This window comes from Streptopelia decaocto (assembly GCF_964273445.1).
Source record: "Streptopelia decaocto genome assembly, chromosome: 6".
NCBI classification, from domain to species: Eukaryota; Metazoa; Chordata; class Aves; order Columbiformes; family Columbidae; genus Streptopelia; species Streptopelia decaocto.
Window position 1 is genome coordinate 30,263,913 of NC_138660.1, and position 15,401 is coordinate 30,279,313.

Here is a 15,401-nt window from a genome sequence, read left to right on the forward strand (position 1 = left end):
ATGCGCTCAGGTCAGCTTTCCCGAAAGCTGTGGGGATCAAGCAAACGGCTCAGCCAGATTTCATCAGGAGAGACTGAATATAACACTCAAGATTCCAAGTGATTGCTGCTACCTTCTCTTGTGGATTCCAGAAACATGTCTAATCTTTTGGTCACTTTAAATGTGTATCTCAACTTTCAGGGGCTTGATTCTTAAATCTGTTGAAGATGAACCAATGGTAGAGGTACAGTAATAAGCATATGTACTCATGCAAGTTAGCTTGCTTGCATATTTTTCCTTAACGGTGTTGACTTGCTCACAGCACAATCCCTCTCTAAAAGGCTGCTATAACTGTGTTTCAGAAGAAAAATGAAAGAAAATAAAACAAAAACAAAGACACCCAAACCTCCAAACCCAAGCTTGCTAATTGAATTTAAGATAAGTAGCATTTGATGTAAAGCTGCATAGGGCCAGATGTTCCTTGATCACAAAGAGGGTATTTGGCTTTGCTTTGACAGCATTGTAATTCCCCAGCAGTAAATTAAAATTCTGGCAGTTGCAGTGGTCAGATTCAGAATTGAGATAGGTGACAGTTACAACCTTTTCAATATGTTTTTAGCCCAATGAACAATTTATTGCAATTTGTTCCTGTAAATGGCTATTGCTATCTTTTTTGTAGCTCCAGTCTTAGGCTGTTCTGCAAGGAACACTTGTGTTGCACTACTTGATTATCAGAAATTGGTTAAAGCACAGCCATGAATAACTTCAAAGGAATTGAAGGTGGTGAAGGAGCTAAAGGAGGTAGGAAATACTTGCTGCTGGAAATTATTTATGTTGTTAAGTAGACTAAGAAATACACCAAGAAATACCGTAATATATTTAATATCTTGAAAAAATACAGAGAAAGAATCAGTATCTGTATTGGTCAAAGATCAATCTGCTTCATTAGTAAGGCAACTCGTACCAACAAAAGATGAATTTCCACTGCAAAATCATTTCGACAACATTGCAGCACAATTTAGTTAAATGGCACCTTTTTGTTTCTTGGCCTGATGTTCAGCAAACTAGTTCTTAGCCGTATTTTTTTTTTCTGTAAAACAAAGCAGGGCAACAACGTATCCATTTTCAAGATGTGTTTAAGACCTGGGAGCAGAAAATATCAGATCCTTATGTGCACTATATCCAACAAAATAGCTATGGATTTTATGCTGTATTTTGGAGAAGCCATTACTGGTGGGTTTTTTGGTTTAGCAATACATTGTGATAGAAGGGTGTGTATTTCCTTGTCATTCTGACATTTTTATAGTGTTGATTACAATGATAAACCCCATACTGTTAGAAAACCCTAGTACTGAGGGAAAAATAGGAATTTTTGGATCGGCGTACGAAAGTATGTGTGCATGTGTATAGATGTGTGTATGTTTGTGTGTATATATGTATATACATGTATGTATGTCTATTAAAAGGAGAAAATATCATGGGGTAAGGGGCATATAGATATAAGACAAAACTATAAGTGATTGTTGGCTAGTATGTTCCCTTTTGGCTATTGCTTTCTTCCCCCTACCATCACTTTTCTTGTCATTTTTATTTATTTATGGAAATGAATGTGTGTTGTATCTCCTATAAATGTTACCAGATACTCCCTGTGTCTGGGGAGCTGTTGAACTACCTGAGGAACTCCATAGGGTATAATCTCATTTCATTAACTTTTAGCACAATATTTATTAACTTTGTAGAAATAGTAATACCTCCTTACCCAGCAAAAGGAGAACCTTCACAAGTTCTGTTAGTCTCATTCAAACTGTTTTCTTCTCCTCAATTTCTTTACTGGAAAAAGAAATCCCTCTTAATGACTGATTACTGTGCTGTGTAAAGAAAGTTGCGTTGCTGCTTCTTAACTTTTCTAAATGAGATAATAAATCAGACTAGTGAGCAAGTGGGGTCTATGCATAGTTGCAATATTCTGATTAATCACTGTGAGAGACTGGATTGTCTGGAAAGTTAGGAGAAAATAAGAATTTTTTCCCTGAGTCACTTGACGAGAGAGCATTAAGTTTCAAGAAATAGAGTGGTGTGGTTATTTTGAGGCTCGATGTACGTAAAAAACCCACATCCCCTATTTTCAAATAAGCTATAGAGAAGTGAAAAATACTATTTTTAATCAATTACCTATCCAGTAAGAATACTAAGGATACTATGAAAGTATTAAGTGTGTATATGAGAATGTGACGTCTGTCTGTCCATTTTGATTTCATGAAGAAAGAATTTCAGGGAAGCTCTTTCGGGAGCAGTTGAGAAGAATTTCAGTTCAGCTCGGAGATTTTCCTGTATTATGGGAAGCTGAAAACAACTCATTTGGGGCATTGAGTTGGTGGGTTTTAGAAGAATGCATATATGTTCTGTTTAAACGCGTAGATGAGTTTAAGTGTTTACTTGCAGGGGAAGGGGGCAGGAAATGATGACGTTTCAGGCTGGTAGAATCAAGTGGAAAAACTGAGACGATAGGTTTGGTGAGAGCATCAGGGTTTTTTTGTGACTTGCACAGAGAGGGTTTGAAAACGTCCTACAGTGGTTTAGGTATGTTTATACAACAGTTGAATTAATGTTGTTAGTAGTTTAATATTAAAGAATACTGAATACACTCTGTCAGTTTAAGTAAAATATCATGTAGTTGCAATAATTGGGGATGAAAGAGTTAATGGTGAAGAGCTTTGACATTTGAATACCATCGTTTTAGTGCATCACAAGTGTTAGGTGGTCTTCACAAATACCTGGGATGGGTTTGAATGTGGAGAGTTCTCAGGCTCAGACTTGAGCCTGGTTTGTGCTCTGCACGAAGCAGCAGAATGAAGAGGGGACGGGTGAGCTCGGAGCTGCCTTGTGCTCTACGCACAACAGCAACAGCCATCACCTTTGGATCTGTTATCTGCTCCTCGAGGATGGGAGGTGCACACCAGCTCTTGCCAGAGCCTCTCTGGAAAGACCCCTGTAGGTTTGAAGGTCTGCACTTTGCTTTTATCTAAACCCAGCTCTAATTGAAAGATATAGGTGGTAAATGAGCATGAGCTGGTGTGTTGTTTCTTTCAGTTTTAACGTATTTGTGTAAGTCTTTTTAAAAGTAGAAAGTGATTTTTCTGATCAGCTGTTCACGTTGGTTGAATTGCAGTCTGTTATGCAGTGCACTGTGAATTAGTGAACTGACTTTCATGATTCTTTGATTTCCTCAAGTCATTAAAGCTTAGGATCGCATTTTGTTCTTCATGTAGGATTGGTGAAATAAGATTTTCCTTTGCTTTTGAAACAAGATTTATTTAATTGTAAAAATTAAAGCTGTGAGATGAGAGCATTCTGATCAGGAATTCAGAATAAAATAATCTGAAGCGACAGTTGTTTCCTAACACTACACTTGTCAAGATCTTCTTGGTGGTATCTTCCTTCTTTTGCTTTTTGGAACAACCCTAATGATATTTATAAAAGCTTAAGATATGCTTACATTCAAAGCTGAGCAAGTAGGAGTGTAATATGGATATCTAAAAGAAACTGCAAACTGACTCTTTTCATAGCTGCATATAGATGAGAACAAGTAGCTTGCAGCATTGAGTCACTTCTCCTTAGCACAGTTCTGAACTTGCATACCAAAGGATGATATTTAGAAGACATCTCTCCTTTATTTCAAGTAAAATGTTTGTTAAATTTCTCTTTATCAATTCACTTGTAATTCTTAGTAGTATTTTAGTTGTCTTTTCATCTATAGTGAAGAATCTTATCTAGTCTGTGCAGTTTTTCTACTATACGAGCATTCAGAAAGCAGAATATTTGCTGTTCAAGTTAGCATCTGACTTAAGCCAATTATTCTATATCAATTTACTTGTTATCTAATACTCACTAATAGGATATCTAAAAACCAGCTTTTCTATTATCCATGTACTTTACCAACACCAACAAAAAAATAATATTCCCAATCTTAAACTAACTCCACTTCTCTTCATGGTTAATACACATTGTGGAAATCAGGTTTTAGGAAGCCTGTTTTCTTTTAAAAAGAAAAGAAGAAAAGGCACTAACACACACATTACAGTTGCTTTGCTCATCTGCAACATTGATATAAAGAAACATTTTTCCCGCTGTTATACCTTAGATCATGAATGTTACCACAAAAGAGGTTTATCAAAGTCTTTAGAGGCTTTAAATAGTCTTGTCAATTGGCTGCTTCATAAGGATCCTCTTTAAAGTTGTATTTCTGCGTCCTTTAAGTGCAAAGAACTGAGTTTCTGCACTGTAAAAATTCTATATGCAACTGATAACAGTCCTACATCAGTCTGCTTTAAGGTAGTCTGCAGGAATTATGAATTTATTTGTAATGCACAATAATTAGGTAGGTCTTTTAACTCATGCCCTAATCAATGGGAGCTGTAAGGCTCACTTCCCTAGACCATGGCTCCCTCCTCCCTGTTTCCTCTGTCTTTCCCAATCTCAGTTAACAAAATCATTACCAAATACACGCACAGCAGCCAGATGCTTCACCGAGCTTTTACTGTGTATCTGTATTTAGTTGAAAATGTGTATCTCTGTAGGAATTATGGTATGGTAGGGAGCTTTAGAGCTGGGGAGGGCAGTAGAGGAGATGTCAGCCCTTCTGCTCCTGCATTGAGTCTGTGTAGACACATGCTCTGTGTTGTCACCTGAAGGGACTCCTCTGTTCCACCGCTAGCGGCACCTTGATAGCTGGCTTAGATGCTGAGGCTACGTGCTGTGAATACTTTTATTTCCTGTCAAGGAATCTATTTTAAAAAACAACATATGAATGCATATCCTAATGTGAACCTAAGGCCTGATATATTAAATACTGTTAGATGAAAGCACAACATAGGGTTATATTTAATTGGGTGGAAATTCAAGCGTGTGCTTCAGTGCTTTCTAGAATGAGCTTTTCATGCTTTTTGGTTTAAAAGACTGTGTCAGTTCCAGCTGTAAAGACACTTGTTAGCGGTCTCCTTTGGCGGAAATAGTTTTTGCGCAGTCATATGCATCTGGGTTCACTGTACACCAACGTTAGACTCAACTGAAGCATTGGGAAGATGTCTTTCCTTCCATCCCAAGGAGCCAAATTCTCCTTCTTATTACTGATTGCCATTGTTGGCACATACTGTCATAGGAAGCAAGGGTTTTCTGAAAAGCTACGGTTTAAAATAGCCATCAGATGCCTGAATGCAGAAACACCTCCGAAGGCAGCACAGCATGTTGTGCAGAGCCTGAGCCGAGTGCTGGTCATCTTACGGCAGGCTTGAACACCCCAGATGCGAGGAACTGCTTGTAGCGTTAATTCAAAGGTACCCTTTGGTTTTAATTCACCTTTTCACTGTGCATCTGTGGAAGAAAACTCGTGTGTGTTTCTTTGAGTTACCATTTACCCAAATAGCACACATAAAATAGATGTTGCACTGCTTTTCTTCAGGAGAGCGTTCCTCCAGTTGTGTATTCTTTTTATTTTCATCTGCTGGGCTGGGAAGTTTGGCAGGAGCTTAGGTCTGTGATTATACTCAGCACAGACACAGTTTTAAAACATGTCTTCTGTCCCAGAAGCATGATTGTCAGTAAAGATTATGGTTTAAAGCTGCTAAGGTGTTTTGAGATTGAAATATAAAACATCCAGCCATCTATATCAGAGACCTAACTGAATTTACAGGCCACTTGTTTATTTAGCTTCCTGTCTCAGTCAGTATTTTCCTCTTGGGTGAGCCATATTTTTTGCCTTGAAGTAGTAACTTTTAAAAATAAACTTAGTGTTGCACCTGACAGTGCTGCTTTAGTCATATGTAGCTGTGAGCTATTGCTTGAAGAAAGCCATGAGGGGAAAAAAATCAAGGAAAACTTGCGATACGTGTTCCGATTCAACTCTTCACAGAAGCAGCTTAATCTAAGATTAGAGAAACGCTGCTCATTAAGATTTGCCTCCCTTCAGTCAGTGCTTTGGTGGAAGCTGTGATGCTGCTCAGCTTGCTTGATGGATTTTTACTAAAGCTAAGGAGAGAGTGGAAACAAAGGCCTTACAGCAGCGGTTAACCATATTTTCTGATAATTCTTACAGATTGTGCAATTATAAATGGATTTTTAAATGCCAAAAAAATGCCTTTTTTAAGAGTTAAATGTTAGGTAGTGGGGAGTGTTGTAAATATCTACTTTCAAAATGAGCCTTCAGGCACTGTAATGAACTTGCTGACAGTCTTCTGTGCAATATCTTTTTCCCTTCTGGGTGCTTTAAGAGTATACTATATGTCTTATTTTGTTTCGATCAGTATGTTTTAAGAGTGTGTATATTGGCTAACGATGGATTTTCTTTCTGTACAGCATGGTGGAAGATGTTTCAAAATTTTGCACTTTTCTAGAATTTGCAAGTTTGTAACCTGACAATTTTTAACATGCACACTTTTGTACATAATTAGTATTGTATATATTTAACATGAGTCTGAAGCAAATAAAAGTAATTGAATGCATAACTTCTCCCTTTATTAACAGCGCAAAAATGAAACTAATGGTGTGGAGTACACTAAAGGAACAATTATTTCATTTGGCAGGTAAAGCTGGGCAGCAGGAAGAGCTGACTTGCTATCCAGTCTTGGTTGTGTTGAAATAACTTTCTTCTGGTGGGGAAGTAATCAAAGTGGATACATGGAGGTACAGACACTTTCAGACTAAGAATAGCTATGATTACTCAAGTATTGCAATAAAATTTGACTTTTTGCTGGTAGAGTTGTCCAAGACATGAGTTAGGTTGGGGAGAAGAGCCCACTAATGCATATTTATTTATAAAGATAAGGTTCTCCACCCACCCTGGAACTAGAAGCATCTCTCTGCTTCCTCCTCATTGCATTCCCATAAAGTGACTTTTGCTGCAGAATATGCAAGGCTACAGATTCTGGAGATTACTGTCAATCAGGAGGAAACTGAAATCTGTTCCAGGCTCATGTTCAGTTGGTTTCTTACCCCTGTAAACGAGACAAAACATGTTGTGAGCTTTAACAGGAGCTAGGACAACTGTGCTTCCATCTGTTACGAGGGATAGAACAAAGCATCCTTATTCATAACAAGCAGAGTTTTGACTCTCTTCCTTGCCTGTGTCACGGGAAAGATATATTAGATTTCTTGGTAAACGTTCATATGACTAAAGACATGAGTTCCCGTGTTCTAGAGTTGAACACGTTAGGGCCAACTGGCATTCCTCTGGCCTTCAAAAAGAGAATGGGAAAGGGAAACAAGGGATTAATTTCTGATGTGAGGAGCAGGCAGCGTGGACAAGGAGTCTAACAGAAGTCTCTCTTCCTATCTGTCTGAAGGAGGATATCCATTTCAATTCAAATGAAGCATTTACCTCAAAAACAGACGTGCTCCTGTCACTCCTTGCAAGGTGGCTTTGTCTCCTTCCACTAGCAGCATCGCACCTTCCCGCAAGCCCTAATGTAGGTGTAAACATTTAATATTATTTTCAAGCTATTTGAAAGGCTAGAATGCTTGTCACAAGCAGTTTTAGTGCAGCTCGCCATGACTACCAACAAGACTTTCTCACTCATTTATTTCTAACAAAGTTGCCAAGACAAATTTAGGTGAGTTATCTTGTTTTAGAAGCTGCTTTTCTTGCTTATTTTTCCCTTTTAAAGAAGGACAAACCATTAAGGAGAAAAAGAAAATGTGTTTTTCCAGTTGTTGAGCATTGATAAGGATCATGGCTGAAAACATTGTGACAAAACTAGTTCAGCCAGAAGACACATTCAGAGCAGGGGAAACTGCGATCTACACATCAATGACGAGCTGAGGAGCCACAGGTCAGGCCGGTTGACCGACCAGAGATGGACGATGTGCTGGAGGGCACATAGCCCCATCTTGTTATATGTCCAGCTTGGCAAACAAAGGGGAAAAGTTGAGACCCTTTAACATAGCCCGGGGCTTGTCGAAGCTTGTTCATCTTTTGCAATCACCACTTCCCCCTGATTTCTGCATGACACAAAAGGGGCAAGCCATAGACCCTCAGTGTGGCCCAGGACTTGTCCAGACTTGTCCCTCTTTCACAATCACCACTTTCCCCCCTGCCCCAAGACTTTCCTCTACTCTGGGAGCTATAAAAAGCTCAACTAAAACAGCACGGTTTGGGGAATACCAGCTCGGCCTTGCCAAGGGAATACCAGTCTACCAGTCTCAGCAAAGGGAATACCAGCTTGGCCTCACCAATACCAGCACGCTGAGGACCCTCACTCTGAACCAAACATGGCAGGACGCTGCGCTCCTGACCCCGGCATCCTCACCGTGGAACACCAAGGCTACACATCATCGTACAAGTCCTGTCATCCACACTGTGGGGCCGTAAGAGACTGGATCACTCACTCTTTTCTTTCTTCCTTTCTCTCTGCTCTTTCCTTCTCTCCTTTTTTCTATACCCCCATTTATTTGTCTCTCCTTCAGTAGTCTCTTTCTCCCTTTCCCTTTTGAACATATAAGGATAACACCATCTTTAAGCTCTGCTGTTGACTTTTGATTAAATTTCATATTATAGCTACTGATGGTTGCCAACATATCGCTTGCAGTAGGATTTTCGCTGTTAATGTGTTGATAAGTTGTGTTATACTTTTGCCAAGTCACCATTCACTGTAACCAATATTCCAACAAGAACTTTTAGTAAAACTCACAATTGAATTGGACCCCGGAGGTGATTGTCTGTCATTCACTTCACATAAACGCACAGAATTAACCCAGAGTTAACTCACACCTGTTCTCATCTGTTGAGTCAGGGCGCATGTCGTGTCTAGAGTTAACTCATCCCAACTGTTGGGACGGGACAGTTACTATTTTTTTTTACACCAGTTACAGGGTGTTTCAGAAAGACAGACCCCAAAACACCTTGTGTTGTGATTTCAGATTGGGTCCATCTTTTTGAAACACCCTGAACTTGTGCTGCCACCATTCTTAGATGCACTTTGGGCCAAGCACCAGCCAGCTGGGTTTGTTAGAGCACAAACTTTATACTCCAAGCTGAAGCACAGGGACAGGAAACCCAGAGGTCCCATTTCCCCAGGCAGATGTACTGTAATTACTACTGAATGAGCAAATTCAGAACCTCCAGAGAATAAAACATCATGTAAAGTTAAGAATATCTGCAATAAGATTCAGGGCAGGTATCTTACAATCTGTATGCATATCACCCCCAACATACACCATATGACTGGCCAGTGATTGGAAAGATCAGAGCTGCCTAAAATGTGTTTGGCAACAGGACTCCACACATTTAATCACCAGAATGCATTTCATTTGTTCTAACACATCTTCTGCACGTAAGCAAAACCCAAGGTTGAAGCTCTTAGCTTTCTGTGCCCCAGTTCTGTAAGGCTTGTCAGGCAGGGCAATCTCCACTGCAAGCTAGCAAGCATGCATTTAAAATATTTACTGTGCTACAGATATGAACTTCCTGACTGGGAACTACTACTCACCAGAACCGGAGGGGTGTTTGGTTCTTCATGATACTGGCGAATTCTTTCCTCTCTTGTCTCCTGCAATGAGTGTAGATGAGCTGCCCAGGCAGTAAGGTAGGACTTGGAGCTATCCAAGTAGCATGACACAAAGCAATTTCATAACATTAAACAAATCAGGCACTTCCCCTCAAGCAGAATGCTTTCATTAGACTAATGTATTGAAGGTAGTGGCAGGATTTACTTTAATAGATACATATTTTACCCTTCTTCACTAGCAGCAATTGCTGTAGATTGATCAAACAGAACTAACACAATCCCTAGCCTGAAGAGCCTTAAATTTTACTTCCACTCAATTCATCCAGCTCTATTTTTTTTAATGCTATCTCTTCATGATCACTCTCAGAACAAGAGCACTGAGACAGTGGTGGAAGCAAACGCCTGTGATGCCAACCTTTGTGAAAGAGGGTATGGATTTCCACTGATTACATATCTGCTTGTTTTGTCCTCAGTAGGTAATGCACTGAAGAGTTTCGTGCTGTGAACAGCTCTGCCGTGTTTTCTGAGGGTTTGCTGCTGAACTGAGCAACAGTAGTTAAATCAAACGAGAAGGATTTGTTGGTAAGGAAACACAGGAACACAGCAGGGACTTGGTACAGCATAGAGCTTCTAGCCTCCTCCGGGAGAAACAGCAAAAGCTTTTTATAGGGAAAAGACTGCCTGCTTATCTAGTGATAATTGAGTACCTATAACTTAATCTAAATTCTAGAAGCACACCCTGATCCTCCATCTCTTTAGTGTCCCCTAATTCTTAATACTTCCTCTACCCACGAAGAAATTTGATTATAAGCATTTGGCCTGTTAAAAGACACACCATAGAAACTGTTCCCTGAGGAATTAGCTCCTGGCAGGCTCCTCAATAATCGGCTCCTTGATGGTTAAAGTGTTTTTCTTTCAGCCACACCAGTACACCTGCGTGCTCAGTGATGGATGTGACAGGGGGTGCTCTCTGCAAGGACACTGGCGCCTGAGTATTTTCTCACACAACAGGTTTGCATGCAATCTCAAGATCTCCCTGTTCTGATGGGTCCTTCAGATATTTAAGCCTTTTAACGTATAAGTTATGTCTTCTGAAGCAGCAGGTAAGACAGCCTATGGCAGAACTTTCCAGAAACACTATGCATTGCACCTTAACATTTCAAATTTCTCTCTCCCTGCCCTGCCCCAAATTTCACACCAGGTATGAAGCAACAGTATTTCAGACATTGCAAAGTATCAGTGAGAAACACTGTTCCACCTTACTAATACTATTGCCAACTCCTCTTCCCACTCACAGGAAAGCTTTAGGAAGGAGTACAATGTTACTGCCTCACTGGCATTGCCCCACTCACATTTCCAGCTGCTCTAGAGAGCAGCTGTTAGAGTTACATAGCTTTGTAAGGCCTCACAAATTCAGACTGTTGTTACACCGCTGCACCCTGGTTACTGCATTAGCTCTGGCATGATTTACTTACACCCATGTGAGTGCTCTTCACATCTGGGTCCAGGTAGTGGGGGTTAATATTAAAAGGCACTAAGCCTAGGGCCTGCAGGGAAGGTGGATAAACAATTGGCATGTCATTGGTAGTATTGATGCTGATTGTAGCAACATTGGTTCCTGCACTGGATCCCACGTAAGGAATCCCATCCTGGAAGACAAAAGCAATGATTAGTATGCAGTATCGCAACTAGGAATTGCATTTTATAGCATCCATCAATCTCAGAGACTCAGCGATCAGATCAGATTTAGTACTTTAGCTCACTTCACTGCTGACTTCATAAGTGAAAAGCAGACAAACAAGAATTCAGATTTTTGAGGTGTGCAATAGTTTGTATATGTTGTGATTGCTGGAGAATTAGCTATTGAATGTCCTGCACTTGCAGCTCTGTGACCCCATCACAAGAGAGAACTTATAAGGTAGTCAGTGCATATATTAGACTTTGCTATTAAGAGAGGAGAAACTTGTCTACATTGCAGTTAGAGGAAATATCTGAACTAGGTTTTAACTACCTTCTGAGGAGACTGGGCCACCTGAAGCTGAGTACAATGTTGCCACAGCATCAACTTACCAGTACTATGACCGCTTTAGGTATTACTATTATGTACATAGCACTATGTACATAGTAGTATGTACTATGCTGTACCTGGAAGGATTCCACACAAACATACAAGCGTATGGATAATGCTAAACAATTTGTAAGAATAAGCTACCTGGAGAGAACTGGTGTGAATATAACCAAATACCTATCTAGATTTCACTGGGGGCCCAACATTTTATGGTTTTTCTGCCCACAACAGGCACTGAGCTTCTGTATATTAAGACAGCCTGGCTAACCTTTCTTCTTGGCAGCTGGCCTTTTCAGATACTGCGCTTGCATAAATCTGCCTGAAGTCATTTGCTGTTCCACAGTGCTACAGGAACACCTTGCTTCTGTTCTCCTCCATGGACGGCATCTCTTTGCTGTGCCTTATGAGATTCACCAGCCAGAACGGGGCTGCTGACCAGAAGGGCTCAATGGCACTCGTACCTCTCAATTCCAGGTCAAAGAGGTACTCAAGGTAATTACACCACTTTCAACATCAACAGGGTGTTGTCTAGAAGGCAGATATGGATCCAGCTTTATTGCTGGTTTATTAGCAGACAACCTGTAACTTGAACACATCTGTATCTATTAACAAGATACAAAGTGGATATCTCAAGCTGAAAACCAGAGTTTCTGGACATAGATTAAATCCTTCGTTAGTATTTAAAGTTGATGGGCTTCCTTCTAAGGTGCTGTGCAGCATTGTTGATCCTAAGGTTTTACAGTTCCACATGTGGGAAACTGCTCTAGACAGACAGATTGCTGACCTTCTTTTCAGGCTTCAAGGATTAATGACAGCCTTATTTGGCCACAGATTTCAGTTCGTCAGGCTGCATGAGATGGCTCAATATTTGAAGTATATTAAAAATAAATATGTGGAATCAACTCGTATTTGTCTGAACAAGAGCTTGTACATGAGATCCTGCCTTTCAGACTTGGCCCAAACCCTGTAGTTTTTACCTCAAGAACTCTTTTCCTGATCTCCTGTATCAGGCTGTTGTCATAGAGAGCTTTCAGGAGACGGAATGTGTTCCCACCTCCTGCAGAAAGAAAGTCCAGCTTATTTAACATGCTTTCACCAACAGTTTTAATTGAAGCCTTTATAAACTAGGCAGACCCAGTGATTTCTATGCTCTGTTCAGGCTATTATCCTGATTTGAGCAGCACTAAAACCAGAAGCTTCAGACAAATGGTCACTGAGCAGGCCATGGGCTTGTGCCCTGAGTTGTCCTTGTAACACCAACGCTGGCTGTTTGGCAGCAGATACTGTTCTGATACGAGGAGCGTGGCATTAGGACTCTGCGCAGTTTAAGCACGGTGGACCTGCATCTTCCAGACTTCGTAAGGTTCATACAGCTGCTGTGATCACGTTTTAAACCCTGAAGTACTGTTCAAATTAATAACTTAAAACTTACTGGAGATGAAGTTCCATTGATAAATTTCTCCTGCTTCCCCCTCCACCACTAAATTCAGGGTCTTACTGTTCCCAATTAAAGCACTGTTTTCTGTAGTTTCTAGTAATCACTAGGCCCAGCTTTTTCATTGTTGTCTCTACAGTGCCAGCTCTGAGCAGGACTAATCCAGTGCCCTTTATAAACCCTCATCAGGGAGCAAAAAGTAAAACTTACCAATAAATATTGCTTCAGATTTTCTTACAGCTTCCACTGGATCACAGGATTCATGAATGCTGTCCAGCCCATACCCTTAAATGAAAAAGTATTCACTTTTGCCACTCCAGTTTGGAAGAAGAATGTGGTATGTTCAGACCCCTTCTGCCTTCTCCCCATACCCCACTCAAGACAAACATCTCACCAGACAACCAGGGAAACTTTGGAGAACTCTACACCACAAAACTGTATATGTCCTATGTTAGTGCAGGGCTTATGAAGCAAACCTTTGCTTTATGGATACACATGCTCAGTGTCTAAGAGCAGAGCACTTCACTCAGCAGGTGCCACCTGAGGTACAAAGTCCCCCTGAGCATTACCGGCTCACTAGAAAATGAGAAGGAAAAAGCTGTCAGTGTTCAGCTTGATTCTGAGTCTGTGATGTGTAGCATTACTACAAATATCTGATCTTTGTAATTTGTTTTTCGGTAACAGTTAAAATGTCTGGCTTTGACAGATTTGCCTTGCTGGGGTTCACTAAGTGCAGGAAGTACCAGGAGAGCCAGAAGAACATGGGACATCTGATAGCAGCAACCTCTGCAAGATAAGGAGCAAGGTGTGCTGCCCAAGGAAGTGAGTACTGCTTATTACTACAGTAACAGGTCCAAAGTTATCCTGAAAGGTGATAGATATTAGACGGAGGTGTTGCTGCAGGCTGCTCTGAAAAGATCTTTGCTCGAAGTTGCTGTTCATCATGGAAATATCTGGCTGGTTGAAATGCATTATAGTCTTCACTTAACCCCAGTAGCTGCACGGCTTGAGCAGAGGTTTAAGATGCATGGGAAGAAACATTCCCTTATGTGATTAAGGAGGATAAAAAGATGCCACTTAGTATTCAGGAACCAAAACTTCCTCCCTGAAGTAGTTACAAAGTGTTTGCAACAAGATTTCTTCCGGAGGCCTCTAAAGCATGGACTTCTAGGCACAAGTCGGCAAACAGCTCCGTGCTGCAGTCCCTCCAGTTACAGCAGAGCCGGCCAAACCCCTCTCTGCAGCACCACCCCCGTTCGGACCCCAGGAAAACGGACTGTGGCAGCGTTGATGCCCAGGGGCGTTCACCACCCCGGCTCCTCTTACAGGAGCGGCTGGCGAGGCCGGTCCCGGGCACGGCCGGAGCCCGACACGGCTGCCCCCGGCACGGCCGGAGCCCGGCACGGCCGCTCCCTCGGCCAAGGCGCCGTTTCCGCGCCAGCTGCCCGCGGGACTCTGCGCCGGGGCGCTCCAGCCTTACCCAGGCTTTCAAACTTCTCCCTGGCGGTCCGGGCGTAGGCATCTCGGTCGTGCAGGGCGTAGGGAACGAACAGCACCCGCTTCACCTTCCTGGGAGAAGAGAGGGGAGAGAGCGCTTAGCGCGGCGGGGGAGGGCCCGGTCAGGGTCCCGCAGCCCCTCCGCAGCGCTTACTCGCCCAGGAAGCTCTTGATGTGCTGCTGGCAGTGTCCCAGGTACCCCCCTCCGTGCAGGGTGGAGTTGGACACCAGCAGCAGGCGCCGCGGGCCCCCCATGCCGGCCCGGCCCGCCCCTTCCTGCCCCGCCGGGGTGGGGCCGAGCCGCCGCCGCCGCTCCCACCGGCCCGGCCATGCTGGACTTCGCCATCTTCGCCGTCACTTTCCTGCTCATCCTGGTGGGCGCCGTGCTCTACCTCTACCCGGTAATGCTGCCGGCGGCGGGGGAAGGGGGCGCACGGCCCGGCCCGGCGCGCAGGGAGCGAGCGGCTGTGGGGCTGAGTCGCCCCGTGCGGCCCCGGCCCTTCCCTTCCCGCGGCCTCTGCGCTCGGGCGGTGCCGGGCTCGCTGCCCCGGGGCCGGCGGGACGTGGCCGGCGCCCCCGGGAGCGCTCGTTGCGCAGGGCGTTCCCGGCCGCAGGCTGCGGCACACCGCGTGTTCTACGTGCCCCGCTCAATCCCGCTTACAAAGGGATTCACACCTTGGAGTTTTGCACGTATGCTGCTGTCCACGGCAAAATCCAGGTGTAAGATCTACATCACAAACCTGAACGTTAAAATTTTTACGCAGGAATCTTTCAACTAGGTATATAATCATGGTTTAGCCAGTGAGACCAGGCACACACAATTGATTTGCTTCAGAAGCCTTAGTAGGTTTGAGGCCTGAAGATGCGGCTTATCCAGCTTTTGTTTAATGTTTGTAAGTTATGCAGCAGTATTGATGTGGAAAAT

General features: G+C 42.6%; 3 protein-coding genes across 11 annotated transcripts in view; 2 read left to right on the forward strand and 1 right to left on the reverse strand.

Annotated features, from left to right (window-relative positions):
- Positions 1–6,479, forward strand: part of NBEAL1 (neurobeachin like 1) — an 84,338-nt gene extending 77,859 nt beyond the window's left edge. For all 9 annotated transcript variants that reach the window (XM_082057118.1, XM_082057125.1, XM_082057117.1 and 6 more), the window contains one exon: positions 1–6,479. In XM_082057118.1, coding sequence (XP_081913244.1) covers positions 1–77 — 77 coding nt within the window. In that variant the 3' untranslated portion in view covers positions 78–6,479.
- LOC309441889 (alpha-aspartyl dipeptidase-like) lies at positions 6,468–14,789 on the reverse strand. Its single transcript, XM_082057127.1, has 8 exons — positions 14,631–14,789; positions 14,460–14,548; positions 13,190–13,264; positions 12,522–12,601; positions 10,952–11,125; positions 9,459–9,518; positions 7,352–7,434; positions 6,468–6,968 (listed from the first exon to the last, which is right to left on the reverse strand). The coding sequence occupies exons 1-8, from the start codon at positions 14,729–14,731 to the stop codon at positions 6,890–6,892; spliced, it is 741 nt and encodes a 246-aa protein (XP_081913253.1). The 5' UTR covers positions 14,732–14,789; the 3' UTR covers positions 6,468–6,889.
- The window catches only part of CYP20A1 (cytochrome P450 family 20 subfamily A member 1), a 13,714-nt gene continuing 13,045 nt past the window's right edge, over positions 14,733–15,401 (forward strand). Inside the window, exon 1 of the mRNA XM_082057126.1 lies at positions 14,733–14,877. Coding sequence (XP_081913252.1) covers positions 14,806–14,877 — 72 coding nt within the window. The 5' untranslated portion in view covers positions 14,733–14,805. The remainder of the gene's footprint in view (positions 14,878–15,401) is intronic.

Excerpts from the sequence above, each read along its gene's own strand:
- LOC309441889 (XM_082057127.1), bottom strand. The coding sequence starts at position 14,731 with ATGGGGGGCCCGCGGCGCCTGCTGCTGGTGTCCAACTCCACCCTGCAC. Across the intron at positions 13,265-14,459 it reads GGAGAAGTTTGAAAGCCTGG|GGTATGGGCTGGACAGCATT; the intron begins GTAAGGCTGGAG and ends TTTTCATTTAAG. Across the intron at positions 9,519-10,951 it reads TGAAGAGCACTCACATGGGT|GAGACAAGAGAGGAAAGAAT; the intron begins GTAAGTAAATCA and ends CACTCATTGCAG.